At 37.5% G+C, this 12,094-nt stretch overlaps 1 protein-coding gene across 1 annotated transcript; it reads left to right on the forward strand.

Moving 5' to 3' along the window:
* LOC109717254 (phosphoenolpyruvate carboxylase 2) lies at window positions 344-9,963 on the forward strand. Its single transcript, XM_020242923.1, has 10 exons — window positions 344-511; window positions 993-1,384; window positions 1,942-2,026; window positions 4,165-4,387; window positions 6,072-6,175; window positions 6,255-6,345; window positions 6,722-6,876; window positions 7,054-8,052; window positions 8,554-8,940; window positions 9,431-9,963. The coding sequence occupies exons 1-10, from the start codon at window positions 344-346 to the stop codon at window positions 9,725-9,727; spliced, it is 2,901 nt and encodes a 966-aa protein (XP_020098512.1). The 3' UTR covers window positions 9,728-9,963.

Consider the following 12,094-nt stretch of genomic DNA (forward strand, 5'->3'; position numbering starts at 1 on the left):
ATTATTTACAGCCAATATTATACACAATCGAAGTACACTGCACTGGTGCATAGAGGAGGAGGAGGGGAGAGAGACGACATTTTTTCTATAAATAACCCCAGAGAGTTGTTCACTCTCTACTCACGCTCCAGATCCCTTTCCCTTTTGATCTCTATCTCTTTCCGTTTCTTCTTCTCCCTCTTCCTCTCACGTTATTTGCCCTCCCAATCGCTTTTCCTTTTTCTCCACCCTCCTCAACCGCAATCCTCCAATTTCTCGTGCTCTTCTTCATCTATCTATCTATTTATAAAGAGTGTGGTAATAGCTGAGTTGGTTAGAGCGAAGGAGGAGGAGGAGGAGCGAGATGTCGCGGAACGTGGTGGAGAAGCTGGCGTCGATCGACGCGCAGCTGCGGCTGCTGGCGCCGGGGAAGGTGTCGGAGGACGACAAGCTCGTCGAGTACGACGCGCTCCTCCTCGATCGCTTCCTCGACATCCTCCAGGATCTCCATGGCGAGGACCTCAGAGAAATGGTACTAGATTAGAAATCGCACTTTTTTTTTTTTTTTGTGTGTGTGTTTTAATGATGTTTTTGTTGGGGAATTTGATGGGGATTTTGATTTTGGGGAGACACCCATTTCGCATCTTTGGGGTGATTGTTTGGTAATTTTTGTTTAGGAAATTTTTGATAAGAATCTCGATTTTGAGAGATACCCATTTCTTAGAATGATCCAAATGAGTATTAGCTTTTTTTTTTTTCTTCTTTTTTTTTTTTATGGATCACATTGCAGAACTTGGGATGAACTTTTGTTTGGTTTTTTCATTTGAATCTGTAGAATTTCAAAAGTAAAAAAAAAATAGTGAAGTGTACTTCCTAAATGTTAATCCAAACCATGCTTTATGTTCTTTGTTCTTTGTTCTTTGATTTTTTACCATTTTAATTGCGGTGAAAGGAGAAACACAAATAGATATATATCTATTGAAGTGAAAATCGGTCTATATTTGCTTATTTAGGTTCAAGAGTGCTATGAATTGGCCGCCGAGTACGAAGGGAAGCACGATTCCCACAAACTGGATGAACTAGGGAATGTGCTTACAAGCTTGGATGCCGGGGATTTGATCGTGGTCACGAAATCGTTCTCGCACATGCTCAACCTAGCAAATTTGGCCGAGGAGGTCCAGATTGCTTACAGGAGGAGAATCAAGCTGAAGAAGGGCGATTTCGCGGACGAGAATTCCGCGACGACTGAATCGGATATCGAGGAAACTCTCAAGCGGCTCGTGATGCAGCTGAAGAAGTCCCCCGCGGAGGTATTTGACGCGCTAAAGAACCAGACTGTCGACTTGGTTCTGACCGCACACCCGACCCAGTCGGTCAGGAGATCTCTTCTTCAGAAGCATGGAAGGTTTGTGTTTAGTCAAATCATTAGTCTTTTGGAATTATAAATTTCGCCCAAACACTAATTTCATCCTCAGAATGTGAAGTTTGGCCCTCAATTCGTATTCACCCTCGGAGTCTCAATTTGGTTCTTGAAGTTTGATGTTAATTTCAACGCATAATCAATATTCAATTTTAACAAAGAAAAGTCTAATGATAGTGCTATGTGGAACTTGTTAAGATCGTAGATTACTGGAAGGACTTAATTGTTCTGATAAACAAACTTTGAGTACTAGGAACAGGTCAAAGATCAGGCACTAAATTTGTAATTAACCCTGATTTACTTGATGCATCACTACCTGAACAATTTTTTAGACATTTATTTTTGTTTTTCACTCCTTTCTTCCTTTTAGGGGTGAATTCTTAGTAATTTTACACTCTTTTACACTATCTATTTCCCTTCGAAGTACCCGTATTTGAGGCTTCTCACTACATGTATGTACGATATGTGGGAGTTACAGTGATATGAGTTATTTGGAGTGTCATATTTATTCGTTCATATATTCATGCGATTTTCTCTCACAGGGTAAGGAATTGTTTGACTCAACTATATGCGAAGGATATTACTCCTAATGACAAGCAGGAACTCGATGAGGCTCTCCAGAGAGAGGTAACTTCCTCTTTTCGCATAAACTTACATTGATCTGGAAGATAACAAAGTTCGGTGTGGAAAACAATTATAATCAGCTACTTAAAAGGACCAATAAAAGCTGTGTCATGTGGTGCAAAGTGAATCTGGTAATGGGTTAATATCTTTTACTGTATTCAAGTGTAGGAGAGGTTTTCCATCAATTGAAAAGATTAAATGTTTTATGAAAAGAGCAGAGGAGATTGATAAGAGAAGAATAATTGATAAGAAGAGATGAAGCGGACTTACAAATTTTCTATTTTCTAAATAGACAATGCATATGGCATATTGTATATGGGCCCCCCTTGATACAATGGTCATTGCAGATTCGGCGAGCCTGTTAAGCATGTTTACATGCAAAAGAGTAACTAGATGCTTAGAGCATAACCTAGATGCAAGGCATTGGGGCGAATATTTTTTATGACCCACATAAGAATAGAAAAAGGAGGGAATTGAAGAAGTGCTATGCTGTCCATGCCCTTTTCCTTATTCTCCTCTATCATGGCTAAACAAGTGCATGGGCTCCACCATTAATTAAACATGGCGCTATTTGGTGCGGCATCAGCTCCTGTCCACAAGACTTTTTATATTGCCGGCCTTACTACCCTTAAACAAATTGAAACTACTGACATCATTACTTAAGAATTATGTTATCTGATGCTTATCCAGTTGATCTAAGGTCCCACACATTACAAAGTATCGTGAATCAAGATTCCTTGAGTCCAAATTTAGATAATATGTATGATTAGTACTTAGGTTTAGATATGTTATAGGTATGAAACTGTCTCAGTTTGATCATTTTCACTTCAATTTATATTATAGTTGTATTAGTTAAGTCTTGAAATTGAGAAACTCCATATCAACTCCATGAAACACTAATGAAGAAAATAGGATTTTGGAAGTTAAATCAACACTACAAGCAAAAATAGTTTCTTGAATAAATGAAAAAATTATCATATATAGCATGTGTCCAAAACTTGGAGTTAATTATTTTCCGTCTTTGCTGATAGTAACAGAGCTATTTCTCCACTTATATTCCCACCATATTTTCAATACCTTTACATAAATTAGTTTCTTAAAGATACTGCATGTCTTTGATCTGGGTATTTGATGTTCCTTTTTATAACAATAGCAAAGGCTTTCTTGATCTTGAGTGACCATATACAAACTGTGCGAAGGTTTTACTTTGAAGAGAAAATGCAATCCTTTAGATTTTCTCTGAATATTCATACCTTACTCATGCAATAACAGCCCTGAAATTGGATGTCAAAATAGATAGATTGTCTAGCAATTTATCTGAAAATATAGGGGTTAAGAACTTAAGATCTAGTAGAGGAAGGGCTGTGAAGCTGAATCTTCATTATATCAAGCTGCCCCAATAATTTATACATCTTAATCTGTTGTAGCTTCTAGTCTTATATTAATTCCCTTGATAAGCTTTCTCTTAATGTTGGATCCCTTCAGAGGAAATTACTTCAATTCACTCTGCTAGATTTGATAATGTGCAATGACAAAAAAAAAGAAGATTAGAAGGTACAATAGAATTAGGCAAAAGCTGATCATTACGAGTTAAAAGCGAGGGATAAAAAATACGAAAGTCATTTTCCAAACTCAATAGTGTAATACAAAATTTATTTCTATTTTTCTACTGTCCACTTCACCTTCCCTTAGAATCTCTATATGTCTCTCCTCCTCACCCTCCTTTAGAATTTCTCTCTCTCTCTCTCTCTCTCTCTCTCTCTCTCTCTCTCTCTCTCGTGCTTTTTAGGCATTTATTCGCTTGGAATTTCTTCCGACAAATCTAAGAACCTAACTCATGGGCACTCTTGCTGCTATTCTTGCTTAATTACTAGCATTGAATTTGTCATACCTGATCTTCACTGATTGTCTCAGTGCATCGATAGAGCTCCAAATAATCAGTTGTTCGCTGTAACTGAAATATATTTGTGCTATTGCTGCAAAAGGAAGTTGTCAATTTGGGGCTAAGATAGACAATTTCACATACTGTTCTGTCTTACCAATGACTTTCTTGGTTGCCGTTGTGTATTACGAAAGAGGATTATTTAGCCTATCTGACAAATCAAATTTCCTTATCTTTTATGATTTATTGCCTTATGCAGATCCAAGCTGCCTTTAGAACTGATGAGATTCGAAGAACTCCTCCCACTCCCCAAGATGAAATGCGTGCCGGGATGAGCTATTTCCATGAGACAATATGGAAGGGTGTTCCTAAGTTCTTGCGTAGAGTCGATACTGCTCTAAAGAACATTGGGATAAATGAACGTGTTCCGTACAATGCCCCTCTTATCCAGTTCTCTTCTTGGATGGGTGGCGATCGTGATGGTATGAGTTATCTTAATGAAGTTGTAATTTTTCTAATTTTCCAGAGTATTGTCTATTTCATTAGAAGTTTAGAACTTACTCGAATAATGCAGTCTAATTTTTAATGCTATCTATTATTCCTCTTCAGAGAGGAATTGACTACACAGAAAGTTGAAACAGCACTATGCCTATCTTCTTTTATCTAACAGGATATTTTACATTTATGTCCCTGCAAAATTATTCATATACATATATATATATATATATATATAGAGTCCGGCTACTATACTCTTATGAGTACGATCGCCCTCGTACTCATAAGTCATTTTCGATGATAGAGCTTCCGAATCAACGATCCATACCGTTAAACGTTTTATATAGTATTTAAAATTTCTAGAAATCAAATTTTATAATTTTTCGACATCATTTACCTTACAATCAAGAGGTCACAAATATATATATATATATATATATATTTATATATATATATATATATATAGAGTAGGGCTACTATACTATTATGAGTAGTGGGCCCTTAGGTTGTTTTCGATGATGGAGCTTCCGAATCGACAATCCACTCCATTAAATATGATCTAGAGTATTTGAAACTTTTAGAAAATAAATTTTGTAATTTTTCGAAATCATAATAAAGTCCATCAAGCGGGCATAAAATTAATGGTCAAAATCGAACATCGTCTAAAAATGGATGATCGGATCCTTTAATTTAAGATCGGAGTTATTGATCTTTATTTAGGTAGTTAATAGAATTTTCTATCAAAAATTCAACCTATTCCGATTCTTTTCCACCGTTAAACTAGCAAGTATCCCATACCGGCCGTTAAAAATTGTCAATTTTGTGAGCTTTTGATCGTAAGGTAAATGATGTCAAAAAATTATGAAATTTAATTTCTAGCGGTTTTAAATACTCTAGATAATGTTTAATGGTGTGGATCGTCGTTTCGGAAGCTCTATCATCGAAAACAACTTATGAGTACGAGGGCGATCGTACTCATAAGAGTATAGTAGCCGGACTCTATATATATATATATATATATATAAAGAGAGTGTTGGGCNATATATATATATATATATATAGAACTAGGCTGGAATACTATTAATAGCACCAATGACTTGGTGCTATTAAGTTTTTTGCCCTTGGATTAAAAGATGTGCGGTTAGGATGATGTGGGCCCTCTAGGGTTGAGTGGGTGGTTGGTTGAATAGTATGATCTAACGGGTAAAAATAATCAAAGGGGTTAATCTAACGGCAGAAAACTTGATAGCACCAAGTGCTTGGTGCTATCGATAGCATGGAAGCCGGACTCATATATATATATACTCCTGTAAAAATCTTACTTTTAATATATAGTCATAGAAATTGTATATTGGTACCAAAATACCTTGTTTAGTCATTAATTACATGGGGTGTGTTGATTTTGTATCGGAAATTTTTTTTTTTTTTTAAGTGGTACCTTAATGAGAGTAAAAGAGTTTTCATGTGAGATATTAAATTTGTGAACGACACAAAAATTGAGATTTTGCTGGGATATATATGTGACTAGTTAATTTTGCGAGGGTGAATATTTATATATGTTACTACCTCTCTCTAATGTATCTGTTACTGTAGATAGCATCAGTTATTGGAACAAGATTCCCTATATGCCTTATTTGTAAGGTCCAATCTAACCCCTTTATAATATTATAGGAAATCCAAGAGTGACACCAGAGGTTACAAGGGATGTTTGCTTGCTGGCTAGAATGATGGCTGCAAACTTGTATTATTCCCAGATAGAGGATCTAATGTTTGAGGTATCAAATAGTACATTGTTACGTAAAGGTAGTTTGTGTGAATCTCAACTTTGCTGATAAAGTTGCAACTGTTTGTCAGTTGTCTATGTGGCGCTGCAGTGATGAACTCCGAGTGCGAGCTGATGAACTACACCGCTCCTCGAAGAAAGATGCTGCGAAACACTATATAGGTACATGAACATCCAGTTTCTTTCCTGGATTTATGGAGTTGCATTGTCTTTTGCTTCAAATGAAACTTTGGCCACCTTTTCTTTCAGAAAGATTTTTGACAAACATATAGGTACATCTCTTTGAGTTTTAATTATTTGAAGAATGGTTTGCACTGCAAAGCATCTTTTTCCCTTTACTTTTCTTGGTGTTCGTAGTGATGTTTCTTAACTATGCTTACTGTGTGAAAGTACAAATATACATTTATATTCTCCTTTAGCGTGCTTCTTTCTTTTAACATACTTATTTTCCTCAGCGTATTAGGCCAAATTAGTGCAGTAAACAGAAGCCAGCGCTTTAATAGATTTTCTAATATTTCTTGTTCCTGCCCCAATGCAGAATTCTGGAAACAAGTTCCTCCAAGTGAGCCATACCGCGTCATACTTAGCGATGTCAGGGATAAACTATACAACACTCGTGAGCGCTCCCGTCATTTATTATCAAATGGATATTCTGACATTCCCGAGGAAGTTAGTTTCACCGATGTTGAGCAGGTAACTGATAGAAACATTAACTATGTTATTCTTGAAAGAGATCTATTACACTTGATTTTCAACCAAATGAGGATGTTCAGACCTTCAACACTAAAATTGTAATTCATTGAGAAATTACATGAGATTCTGCACTTCTTCATTTTCATTGAATTAAAACTTCATTGCCTTCTCTTGCAGTTCTTGGAGCCTCTTGAGCTCTGCTACCGATCCCTTTGTGCATGCGGTGATAGACCCATCGCCGATGGAAGCCTCCTTGACTTTTTACGCCAAGTCTCAACCTTCGGCCTCTCTCTTGTCAGACTAGACATTAGGCAGGAATCGGACCGACACACTGACGTTATTGACGCCATAACTAAGCACTTAGGAATCGGATCGTATCGCGAATGGCCTGAAGAGAAACGCCAAGAATGGCTTTTATCTGAACTTAATGGCAAACGGCCGTTATTTGGCCCCGACCTCCCCAAAACAGAGGAAATTGCTGATGTTTTGGATACATTGCACGTCATAGCTGAACTCCCCTCAGATAACTTTGGTGCGTACATTATCTCCATGGCCACAGCCCCTTCAGATGTTCTAGCTGTTGAATTATTACAAAGGGAGTGCCATGTGAAGAAACCCTTGAGAGTTGTGCCGCTTTTCGAGAAGCTTGCAGATCTCGAGGCGGCCCCCGCTGCTGTTGCTCGTCTGTTCTCTGTTGAGTGGTATAGGAACAGGATCAATGGAAAGCAGGAAGTCATGATCGGGTATTCGGATTCTGGGAAGGATGCTGGCCGGCTCTCTGCGGCATGGCAGTTATATAAAGCCCAAGAAGAGCTCGTTAAAGTAGCCAAGCAGTTCGGGGTGAAACTGACTATGTTCCATGGGAGAGGTGGAACTGTTGGGAGAGGAGGTGGCCCGACTCATCTTGCTATATTGTCTCAGCCGCCAGACACGATTCATGGGTCGCTTAGGGTTACTGTTCAGGGCGAAGTAATTGAACAGTCATTTGGGGAGGAGCACTTGTGCTTTAGGACACTTCAGCGTTTCACTGCCGCTACTCTCGAGCATGGTATGCATCCCCCCATTCCTCCCAAGCCGGAGTGGCGGGCCCTGATGGACGAGATGGCTGTTGTGGCTACTAAGGAGTATAGGTCGATTGTCTTCCAAGAACCGCGTTTTGTTGAATATTTCCGCCTGGTAAGTTTTGGATTTTGTCAGTTTGCCAAATTCGGATGATTCTCCAGCCATTAGCTGTTACATAGTGTTGTTCCTGCTTAGTGACCACCACATAGGGAGGGTGCTTCTCAACCTTTTATTGGAGTTTCATTTTTTGGTCCCCAATCTTTCAATTGCTAGCATTAGTTACCAATCTTCCATTTATTATTAATGCTACCATTCTGGTCAAATTTGACAGCAATATCCATATAATCATCGTCTAACTGTCACCTAATTGACCTTTGAAAAGGTCGGTTGCAAGGCAACGCAAAGGGTAGGACCCAGTCATAACAATTGAAAGTTTGGGATGAAAGTGAAACCTCTTAAAACGGTTGGGGACTTCTGGTGCTATTTACGTAGTACCTGAGATAGAGTAATTTGTTACGATCATGGTCGTTCGATGTTCCTTAGTTTTTCTTTTCTTTGCTTCTCATTGTCTCTGTTATTGCGTAATGTATCGCTAATGATGGTAAACTTGATTAGGCAACACCGGAGATGGAATATGGTAGGATGAACATCGGAAGCAGGCCAGCAAAGAGAAAGCCGAGTGGGGGCATTGAATCTCTACGTGCAATCCCATGGATTTTCGCATGGACTCAGACTCGCTTCCACCTTCCTGTGTGGCTCGGCTTTGGCGCGGCATTCAAGTATGTCATGGAAAAGGATATCAGGAATATTCACACTCTCCAGGAGATGTACAATGCATGGCCCTTCTTCAGGGTTACAATTGACTTAGTTGAGATGGTTTTTGCCAAGGGAAATCCTGGGATAGCTGCTTTGTACGATAAACTGCTGGTGTCTGAGGATTTATGGCCATTTGGTGAGCGACTTAGAAACAACTATGAAGAAACCAAAAAGCTGCTTCTTCAGGTAATTCTGTTTTTCCTAACTGCTGTCTTTTGTAAAACACTTTGATGCCATGTGCCGGCTAATCTTATAATGGGCGAAAACGGTTCGGAGATGGACTGGATAGTGGGTAAACCACATCCCTATCCATATATTTCTTGTGAATGTGGATGTGGATACAGATATCAACATATATTTGTTTCGCAAAGAGACACAAATCAGAAACAATTTATCCATGCTCTTTCCAAGGAATTATGTAGTGCCACATCAATGCAATGTATGGAACAAACAGAATAGCGTTCATATCAAAAAGCATGAAAAATTATACATCTTGTTAAACATCTATAATATACACTATAATTTCTAACATAATGTTTGGATAGAGTACCTCGACCCATGTCTGTAACCGGAAAAAGTGAATGTTTTCTGATCTATTTTCACCCTCAAATTTTGTTATTTCCAGAATATTTGTTCATGAAGCCATCCTACTAACATGTTCTATTCTGGGAATTAGGTTGCTGCCCACAAGGATCTTCTGGAAGGGGACCCTTACTTGAAACAGAGGCTACGCCTCCGTAACGCGTACATCACAACCCTAAATGTGTGCCAAGCTTACACGCTGAAGCGGATAAGGGACCCGAATTACGATGTTGAAGTCCGGCCCCACCTATCAAAGGAGGTAATGGAGTCGACCAAGCCAGCGGCAGAGCTCGTCAAGCTGAACCCCACAAGCGAGTACGCCCCCGGCCTCGAGGACACTCTCATTCTAACTATGAAGGGCATTGCTGCTGGTATGCAGAACACTGGTTAGAGTGTGTTTCTTTGTTACTAATACTACTATGTTAATGGGACAAACTTTGGTTCTGTTATCTTTTTTTTTCTCTTTTTTATGTATGCGGCTACTCGTGTGGAGGGGAGCTCTTGTGGCTCCTTTGCTTTAATAATATATGAATAATGTGATAAGAAAAGAACAATGCTTGAGAAAGGTAGAGGCATCATATATCTATGCTCTGCGAGATTATCACGGAGTTTGGTTGTTCTGAGCTACATTTGGTCTTTTGCCTTTTTAGTTAGTTACTATTATGATTTGATTGTCTATGCTAGTTTGATCTAATCATAGGCTATACTTAGGAAATGGAATTAGAGCATCCTGAGGTACATGAAAAGGAGAATTAACTCACAGGATAATTTAGAATAGCTTCTATGTGCAGCTGCTTCAGAACTGGAAACTTACATATCTAGAATTACTTATTATAATTTAGTAAATGGAAACAAAAAACTCGCTGCAGGATAATGATGCCAGTGGAGTGTTCACAGTTGGATTCAGATCAAAGTCCAAGGAAGATCTGATCTGATCTGATCTGATCTGATCTCAAATCTATTAGATAATGGAGTCTTGTTTTGTTTATGACTTTTTCAATGAGAAAAGTGTGGGTGGTTAAATGTCGTGATCATAATTAGCCGTAACCGTGTGTAATTAATGTGAAAATTGGACTAATGCCACAGAGAGAGTATCTAGAGTTCTTATTACTGACAAAGTAGATACAATACAAACTAGAGCTAATATTTAGAGACAAAAAGTTGCTGTCCTAATCCATTTGTTATCCAATCTGTATAGTCAGTAGTTAGTATAGTGATCAATGAATTCAACTTCAATTGACCTAACCATGCTCATGGATAACTCTCCTTCTATTACTGCTAATTCTCTTTTCCTTTTCAAAGATCTGCACAAATGCAAATTGTTACATCTCTTTGACTTAAATCCTTCATTTTATATATATTCTATCACAAGTGGATCTTTTTGCTGAAAATGAGATAAAAAAACAATACAAGTGCTTTTCCATCATTTTTGGGATGTTCCTTTTATGCTCTCCACTTGTTTATGTTGCTCTCTCTTGCCTCTTCAGGAGCCCAACAGCAATGTGCCCCTATTTTTTTTCTTCCTTTTTTTTTTTTTTATAATTGGTCCTCAAGGAGCTTTTTCTCTCTTAATTTTATAGCATAATATTATAGATAGTATACTTTTTTGATGAGTATAGTGTACTAATTTTTTGGAGGAGGGATGTGGACAAAAGTGGTTGTTATAGATGCATCTCCTTTGGACAGGGGCCATGCTACACACTGAGATGCCATGCTTTTACTTTATTGTTAGTGCTTCTACCATATAAAATATTGTGGGAATGAATGGATGTAGCCACCTTGTATTTATTGCATCATGTGGCATTTGCTAAGAGGTTATTAATACTTACCACCTTCCTCTTTTGGTACAAAAGGTTAAAAAGACAAAATACAAAAATTACTTAACAGTGAAAAAAAAAAAATACTGTTAAATTTTTATTTTTAGTTTAGAGATGCTAATTATTAAGTTCTTAGCAAACTATGCTAGGTACGGTCAGTGATACTATTACTGTTAAGTTCTTAATTGTGTAGTTTTGTGTCGATTTTGATTCAATGCTCATAGCCTATTCCGCGAGCTTATTTGGTTTACAGAATTAGTGAAAATAAACATTTTTTTATTTTTTTTTGAACACTTTACTTTTTATTACCAAACAAATATGGTAAATGGATAAATTGCAAATAATATGATATCCACCGGGTTGTAACATGCATTTTATTGTGGAAATTTACTACAAAGTTTCTTTTTCAAGCTTAAAAATTCAGTATGTCATCTGTTTCTTTTTTTGACTTAAAGCAGTGATCCACTTTATCTCGACACCACCTTTTTTGCTTTCTTCTGGACAAAGTAATTCAAGGAAAAAGCAAAAAGAAGCTTTGCAAGTACAAAAGCAGAGCCCATAGACATGACCAACTTTTCAAGAGCTTAAGCCAAATATATTATACATATATATACACTCCATATATATATATATATGTATATATATATATATATATATATGTATATATATATATATATATATATATATGAGTCTGGCTACTATACTATTAATAGCACGAAATATTTAGTGCTACCAAGTTTTCTGTCGTTAGATCTATCCTTTTGACCATTTTCATCCGTTAGATCATACTATTAACCAACCACCCACTCAACCCTAAGGAGGCCACATCATCCTAACCACACATCTCTTAATCCAATGGCCAAAAACTTGGTAGCACCAATAACTTGGTGCTATTAATAGTATAGTAGCCTAGTTATATATATATATATATATATATATAT

The sequence above is a fragment of the Ananas comosus genome, linkage group 11 (assembly GCF_001540865.1).
Source record: "Ananas comosus cultivar F153 linkage group 11, ASM154086v1, whole genome shotgun sequence".
Lineage (NCBI taxonomy): Eukaryota > Viridiplantae > Streptophyta > Magnoliopsida > Poales > Bromeliaceae > Ananas > Ananas comosus.

Coding starts and splice junctions, on each gene's coding strand:
- LOC109717254 (XM_020242923.1), top strand. CDS start 344: ATGTCGCGGAACGTGGTGGAGAAGCTGGCGTCGATCGACGCGCAGCTG. Junction 1,385..1,941: donor CTTCTTCAGAAGCATGGAAG/GTTTGTGTTTAG, acceptor TTTCTCTCACAG/GGTAAGGAATTGTTTGACTC. Junction 8,053..8,553: donor TTGTTGAATATTTCCGCCTG/GTAAGTTTTGGA, acceptor AAACTTGATTAG/GCAACACCGGAGATGGAATA.